The sequence below is a fragment of the Onychostruthus taczanowskii genome, unplaced genomic scaffold (genome assembly GCF_017590055.1).
Source record: "Onychostruthus taczanowskii isolate IOZ18803 unplaced genomic scaffold, ASM1759005v1 scaffold64, whole genome shotgun sequence".
Classification (NCBI taxonomy): Eukaryota; Metazoa; Chordata; class Aves; order Passeriformes; family Passeridae; genus Onychostruthus; species Onychostruthus taczanowskii.
In genome coordinates, this window is record NW_024504122.1 from 4,375,919 (window position 1) to 4,400,956 (window position 25,038).

At 53.4% G+C, this 25,038-nt stretch overlaps 1 protein-coding gene across 1 annotated transcript in view; it reads right to left on the minus strand.

The window, feature by feature from the left end:
• Positions 1–13,962: 13,962 nt before the first annotated feature.
• The window catches only part of RTN4R (reticulon 4 receptor), a 78,082-nt gene continuing 67,006 nt past the window's right edge, over positions 13,963–25,038 (minus strand). Inside the window, exon 2 of the mRNA XM_041420459.1 lies at positions 13,963–15,915. Coding sequence (XP_041276393.1) covers positions 14,489–15,915 — 1,427 coding nt within the window. The 3' untranslated portion in view covers positions 13,963–14,488. The remainder of the gene's footprint in view (positions 15,916–25,038) is intronic.

A 25,038-nucleotide genomic window follows, 5' to 3' on the forward strand; every position in this document is an offset into this window, starting at 1 on the left:
TCCTGCAAAAACTTGAGGAAAAGAAATCCAGACTCTTATCCAGACAGATTCACAGATGTCCACAGGCATTTTGGGCAAAAGCCCATTTTTTGGGGAGGATTTTCTTCCCTCAGCTCCATCTTGACCAAAAGCCCATTGATTTCAGGCAGGAGGCACCCAGGCTGTTTGCAACATGCAAAATATTTCTTGAGGCTGAAAAAAAAGAAGCTCCTGAAAGGAACTGAGATGTTTTGCAGACATTTTAGTCTTTGTGTGACTCAGTTCCCTGAAACTGATGTGGGAGCACTGAGCCTTCCAAGCTTCCATGTGTGGTGACTCTGGGCACAAAAATGATTACAAAGCTTCCAGCTTTCAGGGGAGGTTCAGGTTGGATATTTGGAAAATTTCTTCCCTGAAAGGGTGGTCAGGCATTGGCACAGGCTGGCAGGGCAGTGGTGGAGTCACCAACCCTGGAAGTGTCAAAAAAACGAGCAGAGGTGGTACCTGGGGGCTGCTGGGCATGGTCAAAGGTTGGACTTCATGGTCTTGGAGGTCTTTTCCAAACTCGGTGACTCTGTGATGGTTTCCATGATTCTGCAACACCCATGGGCACCATGTGGCCATGGGAATGCTGAGGGTGGTGCTGGGGGGGTGAGCTTGCACCCCAGGAGCAGGGAGTCCAGTGGGGGATGTGGCACCAGGGGGACACTGAGGCACAAACGCCGTCTTTGCTCCATGTGGGAAAGCAGGGCTCTGGACAAAGGGGAGGGAAGGCCAGGGTGCTGCTGAGGGCACATGGACAGGTAGGATTGCCCACCTGCATGCCCATGGGAAGGGCCTGGCACGGTGCTGCAGCTGGGGAAATGACCCCAAAGGAGAAGGGAGCTGGGGGATTTCACACCGAGCCCAACGTGCTTCACAAGAAGAAGCAAAGGGGATGCCCTGGGACCTGCCCTGGCCTCCAGTGTCCTCTCTGCTGCCTGGCACTGCTGAGATCACTCTCAGAGGGGCAGAAGCAGAGCAGGGAACAGGCCTGTGCTCCTTGCCCTTGGCAGAGCACCCAGGGCTGGCCTGGGGGACAGGAGGTGGCTTCCACCCACCTCTCTCAGGGACTGGCACCTCACTGCAGGCTGCTGTTACTGAGCTTCTGCTTCCAATGTCAAACCTGAAATAGAACCAATCACACAGCTTTTTTTTTTTTTTTTTTTTTTTTTCTGTTAAACACACAGTTTTTGTCTTGTCAGTCCTCCTGAGGCAAAAAAATTAAATTCGGAAAAATGCTGATATTTCCATTGGGTCCAACTCTTCTGACCTCAAGGATTACTGGGATGTTGGGTGGCTCAGCTCCCTTCTGAGACTGAGGCAGGAGCACTGAGACTTTCAATCTGCCCTGGGACATGGCACTGGGAGCAAAAAAATGCTGGAAAGGCTTCAAGACACTGATGTGGCCATGAAAATGCTGAGGGTTGGTGTGGGGTCCAAATTCAGGGAATGAACGTGCACCCCAAAACACTCTCATCAGAGACACCTGCGAAATCTGCCCAGAGCAGCTGTGGCTGCCCCTGGATCCCTGGCAGTGCCCAAGGCCAGGCTGGACAGGGCTTGGAGCAGCCTGGGGCAGTGGGAGGTGTCCCTGCCACGGGAGGGGTGGGAGCAGATGTCCTTTAAAGCCCCCTCCCAACCCAAACCATGCCATGATTTTATAAATGCTGCCTGTTAGCTGAATGTTTGGAATGGAAATAATAGAAATGTCACAATTTTGAGGGTTTTTTTGTTGTTGTTGTTATTCTTGTGGCTTTTGGGTTTGGTTGTTTTTTTTTTTTGTTTTTTTTTGTTTTTTTTTTTTTAACTTCTATGTCATCCTCAGAGCAGTCCAATCATGGATATTTTGTTTGCTGAAAAGGAGGAGTTTGGGAGCAGCTTCCTGGCACTTTGCTGCTCTAACAACCCAACAACCCAGGTGCATTTTGGGCAGCTGAGAGGTCACCAACCCCAACCCTGGTCTCCAAGCATCTGGAAAAAAACACTGCCTACAATGCTGATAAAATAACTTCCCTATTTCCCAACGTTTACAAACCTTCCTGGCTGGCGAGGAAGCACTGGGCAATGAGCAGCAGCCCATTTTTAGTGCTGTATCCAGAGCAGAGCTGGGGGAAATAGGCCACACATGAAATGGTGCCTGTGGGAAGCAGAACAGAGCTGCTCTTCCACCCCCGGTGCTCTCCAGGTCGAGTGAGGTGAGGCCACGGGGGAAAACAATGAGATCATTTCATTCCTTGTCTGAAGGAATGTTTGCCAGGAGTCTGACCCCAGGCAGGGCAGCCCTGGAATTCCTGCCTCATCCCACCACAAGGTCGCTCCCCAAGCCAGGCTTTCCAGCTCCAGCTGCCTATCCCGAGGGGGGAAACATCTCCAAAATCCACTCAGACCTGATGTATTCCTCTGGTGGTAAGACATGGAAGGAAACACAAAGGAGAAACCATACACGAGTGAATGTATATATTTGGGAAAGATGCTGATTGTCACTTAATTCAGAATTTAAATTGTGAATATCGTGTGAGCCAATTTAAATTGTGAATATCGTGTGAGCCCTGGATGCAAACACATTTTGTGCCCAAACCCCACTTCTGCTCTCACCCTTTGAGGCCACCTGGGACATTTCACTCCTGAGACCCTCCGTTGTTCTCTGAGCAGTGACAACACATGGCTGAGCCCTTCCTGGAGGGAGTGGGGTGAGGAAGAGCAGCTCTGCCTGTCTCTGTGACACTCCTGTCACTGGGGGCTATGGTGACCCTGCTTTGGCTGCATTTCGCTCTTGCAGGGGGAAGGAAAGGTCCCGGGAGCCCTAAAGGAACAGCTTCCCAGGGTGCAAACGCCTTCCCGGGGCTGCCCCCGTGCTCTGGGGAACCTCTTGTGCCCAGCACAGCACCTGGGCTCCATCCCCGGGCAGAGGCAGCACCCCGGGGGCAGCTCTGACATCTCCAGTGGGCAACGATAGGCAAAGCAGACCTGGAGCAGGGGAGAGGGGGAGGACAGCTTTAAAATAAGGTTCTTGGGGAAAGAAAAAAAAAATAATAAAAGGCAAAAAAAACCCACCCCACCACGCCCCCTCTCCAGCTGAAATGCTTTGGAAATGTGAGAGTTTTTCTGAGGCTGAGGGATGACAAAGAAAGAGCCCGAGGGAGAGGGGCTCGGTGGGAAGGAGAGAGCCCCGTGGAGCAGCAGGGCTTGGCCACGGCCCGGGGGTGCAGAGGGATGCCCTTATCCCATCACAGCCCACTGTGCCCTTTCTTTCCGTGTTATTGTCTCCTGTTCTACAGCCATTAAACCCAGCCTGTAAATAGCTCGGCGTGGTGATTTCCTAATTGAGTTAACTTGGCTGCAGTGGCGGTGCTGCTGAAGGATGGGGCTGGTGATTAGATAAGAGCCTTGCCCCTTGCAGAACGAACACCACATTAAGGGGTTTTTCTAGGTCAGGCCGGGCTGCTCAGCACAGCTCTGGCAGAGCCCAGAGCCCGTGGCCCCAGCCCAAGACAGACACTCATTACAGCTAATGAAGGGCTCTGCTCTCCTTCCCCGGGGAGCCAGAGTGGAAAACAGCAGCATCCTCAAGCTGGAATAAGTGTCCTCTGCCACAGAGTCCAGGCTGGACACCTCAGGGTGCTGGGGCTTGCCAGGCAGGTGGGGAGTGAGGGGTCCCTGGGCTCTCCGGGTCTCTGAACTCCCTACAGGATCGGTCCCTGGTCATGGACCTCGGAGCACAACAGCTCTGGGGTGTGATTGTCCCTCAGGGCAAGCCCCGCTGGTGCCTTTCCTGCAGACCCTCTGTTTCTCCCCAGAGGTGCCAGCCCCACACTGACCCCAGCCAAACCTTATTCCAGGAGTAGAGAACACTGGATCAGATTGTTCTGCCCTGAGTCACATCTCAGATGCATCTCCAAGTTTGCTGAGATCCAGACCCACATCAGGAGGACCCACAGCTCCAGGTGCAGGCCTTGGTGCCCAGATTCCCTGGGATGCCCACAGGAGAGCTGATGGAGTTGGTAAATCATGGAATCACAGAATCAAGTAATGGTTTGGATTGGAAGGGACCTTAAAGCCCATCCAGTGCCACTCCCGCCATGGCGGGGACACCTTCCACTGTCCCAGGCTGCTCCAAGCCCCAGTTCCAACCTGGCCTTGGTCTCTCCACTCCCACAGCCAGGAATTTCTTCCCAATATCCCACCTAACCCTGGGCTCAGTCACAGCACCAGCAGCCCAGGCGAGACATGAAATGGGGGATGCTGTGGTGTCACTGACCCAAGAGGTTCACCCCTCCACAGTCAGCCCAGAAGGACAGTGGGGTGGCAGCAAGCCCTGGGGTTTCTCAGTCCCTCATGTTCTCCAGCTCAGAGTGACAAAGAGCTGGAGGCAAACCCTTCATCTCTGACATCACAGAACTCAGAACAAAGGCATTCTTGTTCCCTTGGTGGTGCTGAGGCACCTAAACCTGCACTATACCCCAAAGGAGTGGCCAAGGGAACAGCAGGGCTGGGGACAAGCCACGAGGAAGGACTACCACAGCAACATTCCTGGATTCACTCCTCCACTGAAGTGCTTCCAACCTGGAGGAGATGTCCCACAGCAGAGCAGCTCCATGTCACACCCCAACACCTGCACTGCTCCAGGGCTGAATCCAGAGCCTGCTTCTGCCTGGCTGAAAGCACAGAGGGAGCTGCAGGACATCTCAGCTCTCCCTGGAGCCTTCTCCTCTCCAGGCGAGCACGCCCTGCTCTCCCAGCCTGGCTCCAGAGCAGAGGGGCTCCAGCCCTTGGAGCATCTCTGTGGCTCCTCTGGGCCCCTCCAGCAGCTCCAGGTCCCTCCTGTGGTGGGCCCCAGGGCTGGGGCAGCTCTGCAGGTGGGGTCTCACCTGAGTGGGCAGAGGGACAGGATCCCCCCTCCCCTGCTGCCCTCGCAGGCGATCAGCCCAGGTTTGGGGGGTTTCAGGGCTGGGGCAGAGCTGCCCCCTCACACTCAAACACTGGCTGGGCAGGGAACATGAAATAAACCCCTTTTAACAAGAACTGAACGTTTTAAAGAGTGAAATCGTGTTTTCCCTGCAGGCGATCAGCCCAGGCTTGGGGGGTTTCAGGGCTGGGGCAGAGCTGCCCCTCACACTCAAACACTGACTGGGCAGGGAACATGAAATAAACCCCTTTTAACAAGAACTGAACGTTTTAAAGAGTGAAATCGTGTTTTCCCTGTCAGCCCAGAGCTGGAATTGGCAGCACACGAGCACCTGCCAGGGCTGGGCTGGAGTCATTAGCAGGATCAGAGCCCTGGCAGAGCAGCAGGAGCCTGGACTCGCTGACCTAATTTGCGTCCCTTCCAGCTCCGAGAGGCCTGTGATGTATTTTTAATGAAGCACACACAATAAACTGCTAACATAATATTAGAGGCTCACTTCAAAGCTCCACCAGGCAGGGAAATCAAGGTGAAAGTTTCTGGATTCATCATTATTATGTGTCACTCATCTTCACTATGACAACCCCTGGGCACACCAGATGCTTCCTCTCCAGCCTTTGGAAGGTGGTTTAGAGACCACTCTCCTCCTCATTTTTTTTCTAAGCAAACCAAAAATAACTGGAAAGTAGAAATCTTGCCTAGACTCTCCTTATACACACATGCATTGTTCCAGCACCACAAAAGGTTTTGCAAGCAGCAGAATTTAGCAGCTCTGGAGAAAGATAAGGCCCCTTCAGACCAGTTTTTGGCCACCTTGGTGGCTTTTTGTTCTGCTCACCCATTCTGAGCTGGAGTCTATGAGGTTTGGGATGTCAGGGAGCAGCAGGAGCAGCTGCTCCCTCAGGGAAGGCCAGGATTAGAATGCCACAACTTGAAAAGGCCCCTCCAGCCACACCTTTTCCCACAGGACCTGGATGAGATAGCAAATCAAGGGATGGTGGCCAGGTCAAACCAGAAGCCCACAGAGTCCATGGGAAGCCATGAAATGAGTCCATGGAGAAGCCAGGAGGGAGACAGCAATGGCCAGTGCAGAGCAGCACTCCCCAGTATGGCCTGGAGGCACCAGCCTGACAAAACTGGAGCTCCTGGGCCCAGGGTTTGGGTGGAGACACCGAACCAGGCTGGGCAGGACCAGGAGCACCCAGAGTTAGAGCAGGGCCCTGGCAAGGTGGGAGCTGCACCACCAACACAACAGAATGCAGGGCTGTTGAAGGTCACTTTGCTCCTTCCCTGAACTCTCTGGCCACTTTTCCTCCCAAATATTTTCTCCCAGAAAGCCAGGCCCAGCCTGGGGTTGTTGGGGTGTCTGTGCAGGGCCAGGAGTTGGACTGATGATCCTTGTGGGTGGCTTTCAGTTCAGGATATTCCATGATTCTACAAAACCTTCATTCCTTCTAGGATGGCTCTTCTTCCCCCAGTGGCTGGAAATCATCTCATAGGTTGTTTAAAGCCTACAAGTCTGCTGGAAATAAAGAATATATTCCAAGGGAGGGAGCAAATCAAAAACTGAAGGGTCCTCTGACGTCACCTAAATATTCCTGCCCCTCCAGCTGACAAGAGTTGGCCAAGAGCAAAAAGTCCAAAGCACCTCTCAGGTCCTACCAAACCAACAATTTAGAACTTACCCTCATGGAGCATGGAGAAAGCTGGCATTGAACACCACTGGTAAGCTGGAATTGTTGGAAAATTCCTAAAAGTGACTAAAATATTAAAACAGAGAAAAGTTAAACATCCTGGGTTTTTTTTCCACTCCCACCCCTCATTCACAGAGATAGGGGGTGTGTGGGAATGCACTCCCAGACTTCAAGTTGCTTCTTCTTCGTCCCCACATGCCAGCAAGGTCATCCTGGCAGCAAGGCAGGAAAAGAGCAAAGAAAAGGCATTTAGTGAAATACAGAATGTAACAGTCTGGCTTGGAAACCTCGTTAGAATTCCAGCTTTTACTGCCCAAAGCCAACGGGAACATTTAGTCCTGGAGTCCTGAAGTGAGCCGGGAACGGTGCGAGCGCCTGGCGGGGTGAGGAGCTGCGGCTGCTGCCCAGCCTCCTGCACTCCTGGGAGCCCTCCCAGGCAGGCAGAGCCCCCAGGCCCCAGTGCTGGCTGGGGAGAGCGTGGGGATGCTCATGGTGGAGCGATGGTGATCGATTCCTGTCTCGGTGTGAGGACACGGGAATGTCACAGGGGTTTGTAAAGCCCTTGTAACCATTCCACACAGCACTCGGAGCAAGAATCACACAGGGTAAGCCTCCCAGCCTGCTGCTCCAAGAGGGTGTTCGTACAACTGCTGGCTCTTCTTGACATTTCTGCAAACAGCTCATAAATATTCCATTGTTGTTGTGGTTTGAATGGAAACACGGGGAGAAAAGAGCAGCTCTGCCCTTATTTAGCAGCGTGCAGCTCAATCCAGTCCTCAGGCAGCCACTCCAGGGCTGGGCTCCCGTGACAGCAGCGAGCAGCCTAGCATCCTGCCCTTCTCCTGCTGCTTGGATGTGTCTGGAGAGCCAGCCCACGCACCCAGCCGGGCTCTGGGAAAGGACTGAAGGACGCGCCCGTGGTGTCACCTTGCGCAGGTGACACTGACGGGGGCTGCAGCACCTCCCCAGCTGCGCCCCAGGGCTCAGAGGGTCTGGGGGCACTGCCCACAGTACGTGCTGTGGAAAGAAGGTGCTGGGCCACTCCTGGCAGCCACGGGCACAGGAGAGCCCAGCACAGCCCCTGCCCAGGGCAGCAGGAGGGTCCCCAGCCTGTGGGTGCTCGTGACACACAGAAAGGTTCCCTATGTCACTGCTGTGCTCCTGCTGCCAGTGCCAGGAAACTCCTACTCCTCCTGCAGAAGTGCTGGGTTAACCTGCACTGGAGAGGCTGGAGCAGAAAGCAGAGCAGGATGTCCCAGCTCAGCAGGGAGCTGCAGGAATTCCAGCTTAAACACCAGCAACCACCATCACCCCAGAGGTGCAGCCTCACTGCTTCAAAAACATGAGCTACCCACTCCCACAGAAAAGTCCAGCCCTCCTTCCTCACACCAGACTCTGCAGTTGTTCCCTTCCTCTTTGAAATTCCAGGGATAACCCTCCAGGCCAGCCACAGAACAACAAATACAGGTGGGACCCAGCCCCAACTGCGGCAGCAAAGAGGAGCTGAGCAGTCAGCAAAGCACTGCCCACAGCCAGAGCCAGAGCTAACCACTGCGGGTGGGTCCTGGTTCAGATACACCCCTGAGGGTGAAACCTGGCACAAATAAACCCCTGAGGGTGGAACTGGGCACATATAAATCCCTGCAGGAGGACCCTGACACCAGTAACACCCTGCAGGAGGACCATGACTCCAGTAACACCCTGCAGGAGGACCATGACTCCAGTAACACCCTGCAGATGGACCCTGACACCAGTAACACTCTGCAGGAGGACCATGACCCCAGTAAGGCCCTGCAGGAGGACCATGACCCCAGTAAGGCCCTGCAGGAGGACCATGACACCAGTAAATCTGTGCAGATGGAGCCGCCCACCCGCGAGAGGCTGCGAAGGAGCCCAGCCCGTGAGTCATGCAAGCAGTGCCCGTGTCGCTGCCATGTGGAGTGCAGCAGGCTATCAAAAGCGATGATTTCATCCCAAAAAACGGCCCTGTTTTTGTGCTTGATGACAGCTGGGCCATTTTGGTACCTGCTGACCTAGAACAAGTCTCTCCACCGGCACGGAAGGTGGGTCACTCTGAGATTTGAAGTGCCTCGTCCTTCAGTGAGTGGGCAGGGTGCACCGTTATTCTCATTGTGCCTCTTTTTGCCCAGCCTCTGTTATCCCTATTTATAGATACCCTGGGATGCAATTCCAATAAGTCTCACCTGCCTCAGCAGTTCCCCCTGCAGTGTCCTACTTATGGCACAAATCAAGGGGGCTCTAATTAGAGTTTCTGGCCCAAGCCAGACTCAAATGTTTGACTTTGGATTTATAAGAAAGGTTTTCACAAATTCCTTGCCCTCACCATGGTAGTAGGCAGAATTTCTGCTGTCTCCAGAGCTTCCCACCAGCAATCATACACTGGTCCGATATCATCCCTAAAAAAACTCCTGTCTCTCCTGCCTGCTCTCTGCTCTCCAGCCCACCCCCAGTTCTCAATGACTCCGGGATTTTTTATCCTTTCTTGATTTTGAGAAGGAGGCAGAACAGCAAAAACTCTACTCCCTGACTGCCTAATGATGGGGAACTAATCCAGAAACACAGCTTGGAATTAAACACCCTTCCAGCCTTTATTATTTCTATGCATCCTGTTTGTTTGGAGCAAAACTCAGCAGCTCGGATAATCTGCTCCATGTCAGAGCAGAGATGTGGAAACACAGCTTGTTCACAGGGTTATGGGGAATCTCTTTAGGAGCAGAGAGCTCATCCCTGTGGAGTGACAGCCAGCTGGGAATTTGCCCCAGGATCTTCTTTTGGGGAAGGATGGAGCAGCGATGCCACCTGCCTGTAGCCCAGGTGTCCCCATGAGGTGAGGACAGGAGCTCCCTGACATAGCTCTCAGTGCTCTCCTCATTCTTGTGCGATTTGGGGTTTTTCCTTTGGTTCCCCAACTCCAAGGAGGAGTGGGGAAACTCCAACCTCAGATGAAAAAAGCCTGGGAAAAGGGTTTCCAGACCCTTTTGCAGCTAAGCAGAACTCAGGTGAGCTTCCTTAAGGAGCTGATTTCAGCTCAGGAAGCTGAGCTGAGCCTAGTGCTGTTGTTGGGGGAAACAGCTTGGAAATGGGAGCTCCCTGTCCCAGGGGAAGGGCAGGAGAGGCAAAGGCAGCACCTCCCACATCCAATGGAAGAGAGGGAAGTGGGAAACAAACACATTTGAGGCAACTGTGGATTCCTCGAGTCGGAAGATAAGAGACACCACCAGAACAGGCACCGAGGGGAGCAGGACAGGAGCCAGAGAACAGCTGGAGCTGGGCCAGGGCAGGCAGGCTGAGCTCAGGGAAAGGCTCTTCCCCCAGAGGGTGCTGGCACTGCCCAGGCTCCCCAGGGAATGGGCACAGCCCCGAGGCTGCCAGAGCTCCAGGAGCCTTTGGACAGCGCTGCCAGGGATGCCCAGGGTGGGGTTGTTTGGGGGTCTCGGCAGGGCCAGGGTGGGACTCCATGGTCCTTGTCCTATCCAGCTCAGCATATTCTGTGATTCTACGATTCTGCATGGAGCAAAATGCCTGGAACACTCCTGGGGACACAGCCTGCTGTGGGCAGTGGACAGAGGCTGTGCCTCGTTGCCTGCCCGTGATTCCTCTGGCTGCCCCTGTCCTGCTCCTGGTCTCTCCCAGTCACCTGCTGGGTGTTCCAGCAGGGCTGACTCAGCAGCTGCAGCCACGAGCTCCTGCCCCATGGTGCCCTGTCACTGCCCAGACTCAGAGTGTTCATATTCCAAAGGTTTGGAGGGGCTCTGGACAGGATCAGGGAGGGATCCTCAGGAGAACACAGCTTGTGCTCAAACTGCCTGAGCCACAGGGATCAGAGCAGCTCAGTCCTTCCTGATCCATGGCCAGGATATTTTCCTAATCCATGGCCAGGACATCTGCTGAACCAGGCCATCAGGTGGTTTCTTTCACGTTGCATTATCCCTCTCTTGCCTCCAGCTTTGATGGGAAAGGTCTTGCTGATGGAAATTACATCAGACCCACAGCATCCCTCCATGAAGGTTTCATCCTGGTGAATCACAGTTATCCATTAGCAAAAGAAAAGAAAATCTTTCAAAACCAGCTGGATGAAATTCCTCTCCATAAAATCTGTCCACATTAGGTGTTGTAGCTTGGCTGCAGAGATAGGGTCCTCTGGAGTGGGGGGCCACCACACCTGTGTGCCAGGGACCCCATTCAGGATGGGACAAATCCCCACCTGCACAGGCCTTTGGAATCCACTTCTCCATCCCCAGGCAGAGGAACAGCCCCATCCCCTGTGCCCGAGGATGGGAAGGAGGAAGGAGGGACAGAGGATAAACACCTTTCCATGTGACCAGGACAAGGAGGGGTACAATCATCTTGGCAGCTTGGGTTGTCCCTCCAGATGGACCTGAAAACCTGGAAGCAGGGTTTCTCTTCTGGTTCTGCTCCTGCTTGGAACTACCAGCCAACAATCCACGGAGACAAATTCTGGAGAATTAAGGATGAACACAGTGTGTTCCCACCACTGCTGGAGGGCCTGTGATGTGGCTGCCTCTTCAGCAGTGCCAGGGGTCTGGTGGAGACAGTGCCAAGGGACAGTGGGTGCTGAGTGCTGTAGCTCTCTGGTGATGATGGGGAGCCCATTCTTCCCAGGGCTCCCATCCCTCATCCCTCCTGGTCCTTACTGCTGCCTTTGTCTCTTTGATTTCATTGCTGGCATCAGTGACAGGAGCAGAAAATCGAGTGTGCGTTGCACTGTGAGAAAGGAAGGGAGAGGAAGGATCCTGAGATGGGGAACAGCCAACAAGGTCCTGAGCCCTACTGGGTGCATCCCACTCAACTCAGAGACATCAGAGTGTAAAATAAGTCTGGGAGTATCTGAAAGAATTGTGCCAAGCCCAGCAAAGCACAAAGCAGGGGTGAAACTCCCTTCATTTGAACTCCTTTCCTACCTCACCAATACCAGAGCTCAGCCTCTGGAAGACCAAGCTTCTACGGGAATTCCTACTGCCCACTGCATCCCCTTCTCCAATATTTGTCATTCTAATGGCTGTAAACACAGGAATTGGCATCTGGACAGCAGGAAATCTAGGAAATTAGCACGAGGGACTCTCCTGGGCTTGTGGCCAATGTATAGTCCTAGGAGCCACTGAAAGCACAGCAGAGCCGAGCTCTGGAAAGCAGAAATGGTGTCACTGGGTTGGCAGAGAACAGCTCCTGCTCAGGATAAGTGACAGGAATTCCTTGTCTGTTTTGCACTGTCCACAGGGAGCCAAACTCCCCAAGACCCTGCTTTGGGCAGGGCAAGCCCAGCTCCCAGCTCTGCCCTTCAGCTGCTGAGGGAAATGCCACAATGGTCTCTTTTTACTCATTTTTTTCTTTTCGAGTTTATCCTGAATTTTTCCATCTGGTCTGGCTTCCTCATTCCCAAGAAGCAGGAATTTGGACCACAAGACTCACTAATTGCTGTACAAGGCAGTCACACTGAGCCTACGACCCAAACAGCAGGTTCCATGTCACAGCATCCAGCAAATCTTCCAGCTTTTCCATGGGCTTTGGGGCACTGCTGACCCAGCTGCTCTCTGCTCCTGAGCTTCAGATTCCAGTGTGGGTTTGAATCCTTCAAGAGTCTCGATGGTGCTTTTTTGGGATAAGGCAGAGAATTCAGGACCTTGGGAAATCCTTCTGTGCTGGCATGATGGGACAGATCTGAGCAGGAATGGCAGGAAGTGGCTGGGGAGGTCCCAGTCAGTGGCCTGTGAGTGTGGACAAGTGCACCCCAAACGGGGCACACAGAGCAGGGCTGGCAGGGCTGGCCAGCTCACCCCAGCACTGTCCCAGCACAGGCATTGATTTCCTGCTCCGTCCTTCTGGCACGACAATGAATTTGCACCCAAACACATCTGGAGCCTCTGCAGAGGCTCATGGAGCTGGGCTGGCAGGAATGGGATCTGCTGGAATCCCAGGGCTGTCCTGCACAGCAGCTCCTACCCAGCTGGCAGAGACAGGCCTGTCCCCATCGTGGTGGCACGAAGGAAGTGTTCACTCCCAGGGGTCTGTGCCACACCTTTTTGGCAGCCCCAGGGATGGATTTGGAGACAGATCACAACTGCAGCACTTTGGGCACTCCCTGTCACTCAGGTGGGAACTGGCTGTGGCAGAGGAGGGAAGAGCCAGCAGCTCCCCAGAGTGGGGCACAGACCCTGCCCCACAGCATCCCAGGGTGGGACATCGGCCATCCAAGAATCCTCCTGCTCCTCCCCATGGTCTCTGCTCCCTCCTCCTGAGCCATCAGGCCTAGGACAAGGCTGGAAGGAAGCCATGGCCCTGCTGATGGCCTTCACTCGTGGCTGGCAGTGCCTCACTCCTTCTGGGAAGCTCAGCACCAGTCCCAGGGCTGGGAACCCCAAGGGATGGTGCAACCTGAAGCCCCCCAGTCTGACTTCCACATATAACCCTGGAGTTCTCTTGGCACTGTGCCACTGCCCTTCTCTGGCCCCCACCCCCTGGCAGCTGTGTGTGCCAGGCTGCTCCTACCTTCAGAGACCTCCAAACCCCAGCAGGAGAGAGGGGCACAGGAGAATCTCTGTGCTTTGATAAGGAAAAATAGCCTCCTGATAAGCTCTGTGCCCAACCCTTCCTAGCCTGGCCCAGGGAGTGGCTGCAGTGCCAGGGGCCACAGCCAGCTCCACTTTATGGCCCACTGGGTCCCATGGGGTGACATCCCCTGCACGTGGACAGCAATGGTTTATTTTCTCAGCATCCCAAGGTTACCCTGGAGATGAAGCCAGTGGCACAGTGACTCCAGGGATGGGCACCTGAGCTGCCAGGCCCCGTGTTTCTGGGAAGAACCCCCCTATTTCATAAATCCCAGTACTGCTCCACTCGGGACCTACTACAGAGCTGAGCCCATCTGTGCACAGCAGGAGAAAAATGGCCCTGCCCAAAGCTTAGGATTGTTTCTGACATTCCTCTACCCCAGCTCCGAGGGGCTGGGCTAGCATTTTCTGCACTTCTGATCATTCTGGAACCCGAATGATGCCAGGAGGAGGTGGGACAGTTTGCAGGGAAACAGGAGCATGAGCAGGGCATGTTTCACACAAGCAAACCCTTTGCTGGCACCAGTTATATGTTGCATAACCATCCAAAAATGCCTTATTTATCACTGTGGTGTTAAATGCTCAGATCACACTCCACATCCTTTTAAATCTTCAGCTTTTCAGCTGCTCTGAGTCCTTCACCCCTCGCAGATGACAACCACTTAGGAAAAAGAAATCTTTATTTTATAGTTTTTTTGTATACTTGTACACAAGTAAAATAAAATGCATATCTATATATACTGCAATCTTGTGAAGGGGCAGGCAGCATTCTTTAACAAATGCTGCCCGTAAACGTGGTGTGAAGGATGGAATGGAGACGGGAAAACTGCAAGAGTCATCAACATAGGATTAAAACAGCATCAAATCCATTACCTCTGCAAATGGGAACCTGCAACATTGTTCAGTGAGATGGTGAGTTACAAACAGATTTTAGACATTCTTTTCAGAGCATTTCTTACACTTTTTTTTTTTTTTTCCTGTAAATAAACCATATTTCTTTACCATCTGCTGTAGCAAAAGCTGCTTTGTGGGCAAGTGCAGTTCCGAAGACCAAAGGTATAATTCACAGGTTTCAGGACAAATAAATTATGTACATCTCAGTATTTGTCTTTTTTTTTGTTTTGTTTTTTGTTTGTTTGTTTTAATAAAGGCATCCAGTTAAGTTTTGTGTAACAAAGCTTTCTCAGGGTGGATGGGAGTCCTGCTTTTGTTTGCAACATTTATGGAGGTCAGCAAAAGTCGAGTATTAAAGTGTCACCAACCCAGGAAAAGAGTTAATTTTAGCAGAATAACAGTAAGCTCCACACCAAGGGGGGGATCAAAAGGCTTAGGCTGAGCTGTAACGTGGAGCTGTTCCCCTGCTGGGTGAGGCGGCACTGGGCCTTTGATCTGTTCTTTTTAGAGCAGCCCTGCCTCTTTTTGGTTGGGACTGTGGAAGGTTCAATGGGCTCTAGAAATTCAGGTCTCAACTTGGTCAAAGGAGGGTCTACAATGCTGGGGAAGGTCCCAAAGGGGGAATCGTTTATCTGCTTGTTGCTGCCGTTTTTGGAAGGGTCCGTCTCCATGTACTTGGGCCTGGACATGTTCTCCTTCTCCTTGAGGTGGTTGTTGGATGAGCGGCTGCTGTGGGAGGAGGGCCCTGCCTTGCCCTTGGCCTCGTAAATAAAGGACTTGTCCATTTCTGGCTGGCAGCACTTGGAGGAGCCGTCACGGGAGCCCAGCGGGGGCAGCCCCGTCGGGAGCTTCCCCGACCTGGTTTTGGTGCTGAAAACACTGGTGCGGATCTGGTTGAAGGAGTCCACGCAGGTGTCCAGCTCAGAGCTCTGCAGCCGCTTGAGGTCCCGCCCTGCCAGGCGAGGGGGCAGGTGGCACTCCAGCTCTGAGGAGGAGCCCTTGAACTGCTTAAACCAATTCCAGAGCGAGCGGGCCTGGCAGTCGCAGATCCACTGGTTGCCGTTGAGGCGCAGGTACTGCAGGGACACCAGGGGGGCCATGGTGTCCCCCGTGAGCACGGTCAGGTTGTTGTTGAACAGGTACAAGGTCATCACCTTGCCCAGGTCATGGAAGGCGCGCCGGTGCACGACGCTCACCCTGTTCTGGTGCAGCAGCAGCCGGTCCAGGTTGATCAGTCCGCGGAAGACGTTCTCCGACAAGCTCTTGATCTTGTTCCCATGCAAAAACAGGTACGTGAGGTTCGCCAGGTCAATGAAGGTGTCGTCCAGCAGGATCTGGAGGTTATTATCCTGAAGGTAGAGGTACTGCAAGGAGAACAACCCTCGGAAAAGCCCTGTGGAGAGCTCCAGGAGCCCGCAGCGATCCAGGTGGAGGGTGTGGAGGTGTACAAGCCCCCGGAAGGTGACAGGGTTGATGGATTTCAGGTTCGTGTTGTCGCTGAGGTCCAGCTCCTCCAGCTTGGTGAGCCCGTAGAAGGCCCCGGGCTCTATGAGGCTGATGTTGTTGGAGTGGATCCACAGGATGGTCATGTTGCGGCAGGAGGTGAAGCTGGTGGCCCTCACCAGGGTTATCCTGTTGTTGTGCAGGAAGATGCGCTGGCTCTGGATGGGGATCTCCGTGGGGATGGCTGTCAGCCCCTGCTGCTGGCAGCTGATGGTGATCTTGGGTTCACTGTAGCATACACACGCCCCGGGGCACGAGTCCACTTCTGATGGGATGTTCAAGCAAAGCACCAAAATCAGCAGTTTGCTTCCTGAGGAAGGACAGAAATAGGGTGGGAATTAGGCAGGGTCATGGAGAGCGCTTTTCTCTGCAGAGGAACCTGAAATTCCCCCTCCAAGTGTGGCGCCACCAACCACAAACAGATGCCAGGGCAGCCAGCGATTAAAATGTGGGATTAAAAATGGGATTCTGCCACTCAGCTCAAGAGCTGAAATCAATGTACACTTGTAGAGATGGAGTCCCAGTGCCTCCTCTGCCATGCACCCTCAGGAGGTGAGAGAGAGGGATCAGCGCTTTGGATTTGCACATCCAACACCAGCCCTGTTCCCAAGATTTTACCTGTGAGCAAAGGGACCAAATTCTGGGGCATTTCCCTCTGCCATGGGCACACCTGGCACATCTCAGCCACTGGAAAAGCACCTGGGATGTGCCAGGAAACTCCAAATCCCATCCCAGCAGTGCCACCAACTCCTCACTTTGCAGGGTCATGGAACAGCTCTTCCAAACAAGCAGGTGTCCCCACACTGCTCTCAAAACATGACTGTGACTTTCCACAAATAATTTTGCACTGATTTGATCTCCTGGGAGAAATAACTGTGAGACATTCTCAGAATAACTTTCAGGTCAGACCTGCCTCGAGAAGTCTCAGGGCCAAAAGGATCCTTTCCTTCTCCGGCTCAAAATTTTAAGCCACATATTCCTGCTTCCTCTCTCCCCATATTTTTTTCCTTTGAACCTGTGCAGCCACCGAGGAAGAGGAGGAAACAGCAGGATTTTCCATCGTGCTGTTGTAGGAGAAAGTCACGTGCAAGACTTCATTCAGGGATCCCCCCAAGTGTGCAAGGCACGTGTCCAAACATGCTGGCAGCACCATGGGGCTGGAAAACCCCAGAGAGGAACAATTTTTTTCCTGGTGATGCCCACCCACTTCCCCAGGAGCTGGGCTGCACTGGAATCCCAAGGAAGCATGTTGGGTCACCAAATTCCCCAGCTGGGGAGCTGGGAATAAGCCTGGAGGGAGAGAGCAGCACCTTCTCCAAAGGGACTTTGAGGGTTGCTGAAGGTCCTGCTGAGGGACCTGAGGAGAGCCAGGCTGTTCCCTGCTACTAGTGGGAAGGGAGGCAGTGCCAGCAGTGCTTTCCCAGCAATTAGCAGCCAGTAATTAGTCTGATTCCTTCAAACGGGAGATAAAATGAATGGACAGCAGCCAGAGCAGCAGGAGGCTCTATTTGGGAATGCCACATGTGAGTAGGGACACTGTGACTCCTTCCCAGCTCGTCACAGCACCTCTGGCCCAAGGACACATCCTCCCCATCGCTGGGAATCTCCAATCCAGGGACAAGAGCAGCTGTGCCTCTTTTGTGGGAGGGTTTTGCCTCTGTTGTGGGAGGGTTTTTCCTTTGAAAAACTCAAAACATTGTTCCGGAATGCTGATACCTCATTACAAAGTAAGGTGGAAAAGCAGAGTGCACAAAGCCAGACAGGAAAAGCCCAGTGGAGCAGAATGGGATGAACTGGGGAGACTGGAGCCAAATCCAGCCTTGCAAATTCCCAGGGGGAATCTGAAGGCAGTGGCTGCACCTCCCTTAGAGCCTGGCAGGTGCTGACGTGGCCAGTGAAACCATGTCAAACACCAACAATAACATATTTAATCACACAGAAACCTCACCAAATCTTTACTGAAGGAATAACAATTGGAATAGCCGAGGTGGGAAAGTCTCCTTCCTGCAAGAACAGGCCAGGATCCCAGCTTTGGGTGTCAGGCTGGTCAGAACGATTCACCATGTGTGGTAAATAAATCTGATATGATCCAATAGTCCAATACAGGCAGGAGACTCCCATATATCATATTCCACAAGGGATAAAAACCCCAGCTCAGCATGCAGAGATAATTGGAGCCTGATGCTATCAGCTGCTGAGCAACCCTGCAAGGCAGAGTTTGAGTGCAGTGTTGTGACACATTTTGGCTGCCTTGTCATGTTTTGACGTGTCACGTCCCATTGCATGAAGCACAGTAAAACGAGACAGCTGAGACTCGTCGCTGCAGCCATGGCACACTAAGAGCAGCCTCCTGGGAAATTAAAACAGTGCTGGCGACTCTCTGGCCATCCCTCTGCAGCTGATAATGAGACCCTGTGGGCAGAGAAACGGGACTTTCTGGAGCCTCCCTTGTCAGCTCTGTGATTCGGGTGATGGGGCTGGGGGTGACACCGGAGCAGCAGGAGTCACCTCCTCATGCAACACCTTCCACTCCAGTAAAACAGCTCAGACTGGGACACTGGGGCAGCATCCAGCTGTCCCCAGGCTGCTCCTGCCTGCCACGGCCTGGGGACAATCCAGACACAGCCCAGGTGCATCCCACAGGCTTTAGGAATAAATGGGAAACAGCTGAGGGAATGCAAAAACCCATTCCCAAGCGAGAGGGGTCACAGTGACACCATCCCTGGCCCAACTCCTGCTAAGGACACGGTAAATCCATGTAAATCCATGTGTACACGGGGAGAGAGCTGCTGGCAGAGGTGAGCCATGAGCATCACCCTGCCCTGTGCCACCCCTCCCGACAGCTGAGCGGGCACATGCGACCCACAGGATCTCTCTTCCCCTGGGAAGCTCCTGGGCCAGGCAGCAGGGTCCTGCCCAGCTCCTGGCTGTGCCCAGGGCTGGAGCACGGCGGCTCCAGGAGGGAAGGGGCACATCCTGCTCCCAGGCTCGGCCCCCCTGTCCCACCCCGATGCCCGAGGCTACCAGCAGCGCTGAGTCAGTGGCACTGAGAGCGCTGCCAGCCAGCAGCACTGGGAAATTAATTACAGCAGGGCCAGGCTGTGCGCTTTAATTAGGGACCTGGTGTTCATGAGCTGCTCGGATTAGCTCCTTCCAGCGAGACAGCTCCTGTCAATCATCCCCTAAAGCCTTTTTCCAGTGGCTTTCCCACCGTGCAGCCCAGGCGTGTCCTGGCTGATCCATGGCACAGCCCAGCCGCTGTCAGTCCCAGCCGGGGCAGGGCCAGGGGGAAGGGTAGGAATGGATGAAGCCCTGGGAAGCCAAGGTGACCCTTCTGTCCCCAGCCAGGCTAGTTGTGCCATGACAGAGACCCCAGGGAATCTGCCACGGCTTTCCCTGCTCCTCCAAACCCTTCTCCAGTGACTGGTGTCCAGCCAGCAGCTATGCCTGGTCTCAGTGTGTCCCAGGGGACACCAAGTGCCATCAGCCACCCAGACCTTGCACAGGGATATTTTAATTTGTTTTCCTGGAGCACTGGGTTCAGCTCTGGCTGTGAGCTCCTTACTTTTCCAGGAAAAACACCCCCTGCCCTTAGGTCAGAAGGACAGGAGACAATCAAGGCCAGGTTGGATGGGGCTTGGGGCAACCTGGGGTGGTGGAAGATGTCAGGGCATGGAACAAGATAAGTTTAAGGATCTTTCCCAACCCAAAGCATTCTAGGATTCTGTGATTCAGGGCTGTCAGGGAGGAGGGAGGTCAGCAGGTTCCTTGTCTGCCCATTCCCAGAACATGCCACACTCAGCTCCCAGTTGGGAACAGCATCCTCCCTTCACCTTCCAGATAAATCCATCCCGACTGCTGTGTCTGCAGTGAGCTCCCACCAGAGGATGTGGATCCTCCACCTCCAGCTGGACTCTTCCACCTCAGCAGCCACCTCAGTGCCCATCCCTGAGGAAAGGGCTCCTGGAATGACACCCGTCCCCTCCTCTCTTAGCTGAGAAACCATCCCTCCCTCTTTCAGAACATGATTAAAACTTAACTCGAGAGTTCCTGTCAAAAGCAAAACATGAAAGAAATTCCAGAACCTGGAACCTTCAGTCCCTCCAAGACTTTGGCTTTGAGTTTAGCATTTGTTCCTCCAGAGCTTTCTTGAAAGCCAGAAAGCTCCTTCAGTGAAGCTGCAGCGCTTCCCCTTTGCCATTCCCGAGTGTTCTGACTCATGGAACTGGAAGCAATTAAAGTGGGTCCATTATCTGCCTTTCCGCCGCTCCCCCCGGGCCATCGCCTTGTCAAACGTGGCAATTAGAAAGAAAAGGCTCCGGGGGCCTCCAACAGATGCTTTGCAAACTTTTTTTCAGGAGGCCAGAGCGAGCTGCAATGTGATGCCCTTTGCAGAGCCCGCTGCTCTGCTCTGCGATTGATTTGGAGATATTCTAATGTGCCTTTCCTGCAGAGCAGGGTCAATAATCATCAGAATTCTCTGCTACTCGGACATAAAGGGAACATTTTACAATACAAAGCCTTTTGCTGATGCACACAGCGTTTTGCCTTTGTTTATAGTAGGGACACACTGGAGCTGCCGAATTCCCCACTCGGAGTGCACATCGTTTGAAATTCCGTGGGCATCGTTTGAAATTCCGCCCTTGGCTGCTCCTGGTGCCTCCTGCCTCGTCCTGTGGCCAGAGATGGGGCTGTGCCTGTGCCACGGGGAAGAGGGCAGCGCTTTGATGCATTTCAAGTGGCGGTGGATCGAGAGGTCGGTGAGGAAGGACAATCGGCTCGGAGTAGTCTGGAATTTCCCTCCCTTCTGCTGCGGAGAGGAAGGATGGAGCATGAAGGTGCAGCTGGAGCAGCTCCAGCTGGGAGCAGAGGATGGGGGTGAAGCTTTGCCACCATGAAACACCTGGGACAGGCACCAGAGTCCCAGAGCAGGTCCTGCCACCCTCAGGCAGCTGCAGCACAACATTTTGGGGCTGAAGCAGGTCCTGGGACACCTCTGTATCTCCATGGCGATTTTGGGGTGTCAGACACCCCTCTCAGGTGGGACAGTCAGCGGGGTCACTGGGGTGGGTGAGCTCTGGGATTCTGAATTGCTCTCCAGGCCCTGCTGGGGCTCCTCCAGGTCCAAGGGCTGGAGCTCGAGAACAGAACACCGGTGATGAATCCTAGCAGCCTGAAAATAGGGAGGTAATTCCCTTTTGGGCACCCTTGGAGCCTGAGGCAGCCGGAGTGCTGCTGGCAGGTTTGGTGCAGCCCTGTGTGAGACCTGTGCCAGCCCTGCCTGGCGCTGCTGGGACGGGAGCAGCAGTAGGGGCAGCAATTTAGGCACCTGAACCCCACCCCTGGCTTGTCCCTGATCCCACATCCTCTGGGACTGCAGACCCATTAACAGACCCATTAACCTTGGGATTGAGGTGCTTTTCCTTGTCTTTGGCAGCACGGCCCCTCCGGAACATCCTGAGCAGGGTTTGAGCAGGAAAATTCCCAGCTGTGGCCAGGGCTGAAAGGTCATTTCCGTAATGCATCCCGGCAGGGAGGCAGGCAGTGCATGTGCCATCTCCTCACTTCGGGTGTTCACCTTCCCCTCTTAAATCACACTCCCTTAATGTGGTTTTTAGAGTTAATATTGCAGGGATATTTTGAAGGGAAGAAGGTAAAAATGAGTTATATCTTGTGCAATTCTTCCACTCCATCCTCCCAAAGCTCCAGGGGGGTTTGAATGCTGGTTCTTCAGCATCACTTGGGGCTGATCCACAGCTCATTCCAGGAGCTCAGGGCTCCCTTCCTGGGACAGCTCTATCCTTCCCTGGGATGTGCCAAAGCAGCTCCCACTTGTGGGGCTCCCCATCCCTGCCAGTGGCTCGCCCTCACTCCCAAAATTTTGGCAGCAGCCTGGGTTTAGCCTAAGAACGTTTGGTCAGGGTTATGCTTTTGGTGCTTTGCCGGCATTTCCCTGGGCAGCAGCAGGGAGAGGAAGGAGGAGGGCAGAGTGAAAAGTTTGTATTTCAGCCCATTTGAATGAGAGCACAACAAGGAGCCAAAAATTAAAGTTTTTTTCTGTAGCCAGAGGATTTCCACCCTGCTGAATTCCCAAGGCTTGCTGCAAGGTATGGAGATGTGAGAGGTGCTCAGAGAAAAGGTCACAGAACCCTTCTGAGGGAAACATCAAGGGAGTCATCAGGTCCCTGGTTAACAATAACAATTATCAATTATTACAGCTCAGGAGTGCCCTAGGAGGTCAGGAGGTGGGAAAAGCCCTGATTCCAATAAAAGAAGGTGAGAAGAGTTGCAGGGAGCCAGGCCTGGGACATTTCGGCTGGGCTGAGGTGGGATCCAGGAGCACACAGGGGTGGGAATGCAGCTCTAAATTGTGGGAGCATTTCCCTGGCACCTTCTCCAAGCCCTGGGCAAACAGTGGCCTGAGGCAGAGCTTCTCTGGCTCCCTACCAGAGAGAAAACCTTCTTTCCCCTCTTGGGGATTCTTCCAAGCCCCAGGTCCCTATAGGAATGCTGCTCCAGACGTTTTTGCTGTGCTCCACAGGGCAATACCTGGGGTGCAGGGGCAGCTTGGACCATGGCAGACGTGAAGATGGAATTGGGCAGAGATTGAGAGGGAATTTTGCAGAAGTTCAGATGGAAAGTTGCAGAGGATCAGATGGAGTTTTGTAGAGGTTCAGAGGGACCATGGCAGAGGTTTAGATGGAATTTTCCAGGTGTTCAGGTGGACAATTGCAGAGGTTCAGATGGAGCTTTGCAGAGATTCAGATGGAGTTTTGCAGAGATTTAGATAGACTTTGCAGAGCTTTGAATGGACAATTGCAGAGATTCTGATGGAATTTTGCACAGATTTAGATGGACAGAGGTTTAAATAAACTTATGCAGGGGTTCAGATGGACTTTTACAGAAAGTTCCACAGTTTCTCTGGAAATTCCATTTTAGCACCTCCCCTCCCTCACAGGGAACAATAAATAAGGACTTGGCCAACCCCACCCAGGTTAAAGATGGTATTTAAAATTATTTTCATGAAATCAGGAATAATCTTTAAGGTTCTTAAGCACTGAAAACCTGACCTAGTTATTCCTGTTTCCTATGGATAGCCACTGGGAAATCTAATGGATACACCAGCCCATTTTGCAGTCAGTGCTCCTGACACTGCTCTGCCAGGTCCATCAGCACAAGCAGAATTTTCAGTTGTTCTCATGTAGCACAAAATAAATTTGCATGGTTGCCACCTGACCTCTTTCCATTGTGGCACATCTGGAAGGGGAAAGCTCCTGACCTTTTAAAAGGAGAAAATTATGAGCTTAAAGTAAACCATGGAGAATTCCTGTGGAAAAGGCCTCTCAGGTGGGTTTATTCCAGTCCTGGGCTTGACACAGGTCAACCCTGCTCCTTCCTGTGCAGACACTGCAGCTCTCAGATGCTGCTGGCCCATCCAAACTCCCAGTGTTCCCATTTCCTTCCTCAGAGCTGGTTTCCCCACTGCATGCAGGAGTGTGGCCGTTTTCAGGAAGGGATCATGTCTGGAGCTGGAATAACCATGGATGTGTCCAGCTCTCCTGAACACACGATGCAAAGCCTTGTCCTGGTCTCCTCTCCACCAGTGGGACACCACAGAGCCCCTGCAGCACAGCAGCAGGCTCTGGGCTCTGGGAGCACATGGGATTTGTGGGGATTTGGCTTAGAGGAGGTGAGTCTGACTTTTGCCAGGTACCAAATTCTACAGCAACAGTGGGAGGAGAGGGCAAAATCTCCTGCAGGTGTACAGAGCAGGGGCCAGCTGTCCCAAAGGCAGAGACCCAGTGCTGTGGGAGCTGGGGAAGGTGAAAGCACATGTCCTGGAACGTGCGTTTGGAAAACTTGAGGCACTCCTGAGAAAAATGGGCACCAAAAGGGGAAGGGAATGAGCAGGAATGCTGCAGGACAGAGGGACACCCCTAAAAGGCTGCAGGCACCTGCTGAGCTCTCCAAATCCCACTGGATTCATCTTGGAGAGCAGCTCTCAGTAGCTGCTGTGATACTGATCCACCTCCCAGGGCTGCACTGGGCACCTGCCAGGCTGGGCCCAGCCACACTGAGCACAGGGAGCCAAGGAGGAGGAGGAGGAGGAGGAGGGAGGGGTCATTCGTCAGCCTGGGAGAACCAGAGGGGTTGGAATGAGTTCATCTTTAAGGTGTCTTCCCACCCAAACCATCCCAGGGTTACATGAAATGTCACAGCTGCACTTTCTCCCAGTGACAGCCACCAATGGCCATGGTATTGTCACTGCTGTCACAGGATTATGGGATGGTTTGGGTGGGAAGGGATCATAAATCCCATCTCACTCCCACCCCTGCCATGGCAGGGACACCTTCCACTGTCCCAGGCTGCTCCAAGCCCCAGTTTCCAACCTGGCCTTGGGCACTGCCAGGGATCCAGGGGCAGCCACAGCTGCTCTGGGCACCCTGTGCCAGGGCCTGCCCACTCTCACAGTTAAGGAGTTTTTCCCCAAATCTGTCCCTGTCACGCTGCCTTTTGCCAAGAGTCCCATGACCAAAACTGACACCCAGCCCAGTAAAGCCAAACCCAGCAGATCCCTAAGAATGAGACCAGAAAAGCTGTTCCTGGTTCCAGCACTCTGCTGAGGGCACCCTAAGTCACCCCAGTCCTCATTCCCATCCTATCCAGATGGGATGCATCCAGCACACTGCACGAGCAGGATCATGTGTGATCCTGCCACCATTCCATCCCCACGCTGGAAAGAAGGAAGTGACAAAATATTCACCGTGAATCACAAGCAGTTCCTCCACAAGTTTGGATTATCTGTGCCATGTCTGTAAAAAATCAGTGACAAACAGGTGTCTAAAGGAAGGAAATGCAGGTTCCTGAGATGATTTAGGTCTCCCATGGGGCACAAAGTACCTCAGGAATGTTTCAAAACCTTCTCAGGAAGAAGGAGAGTTTCCTGCAGCTCCAAACCTGGCGTTGGTGGCTGCTCTGTGTGTGAGTGACTCAGGGAGAGGAGAGGTGAAGCTCCAGATGGAATTTACACCTGCTCTCCCCCAGCCATCTGGGACTGCACCTCCTGCCAGCTGCAAATCCCACCCCCACAGCTTCTGGAAGAGCCCCCTTGCCCAAGGCAGCATTTTCCTCGGTTTTTCTCTGAAATAACATTATCTCAGTTTTTGCTCACAGCCCCAGCATCTGCATCATGTGGAGTGCAGGGATGAAGTTCACAAAAGAGCCTGGAAGGGAAAGTTGTTCCAAACATCTCCCACAGCCTCAGTTTGGTTGTGTGTGGGGATGCAGAGTGAGCAAACAGCCCCAGGCAGCTCAGGCAGGACAGAGAGGGGGAGAACATTCCAACTCCAACCTTGGACACAGCCAGCTCCCAGAGAACAGCAGGATGACCACAGGAGAGAGCAGGCACAGGGGACTGGAGATCAGATTTCTC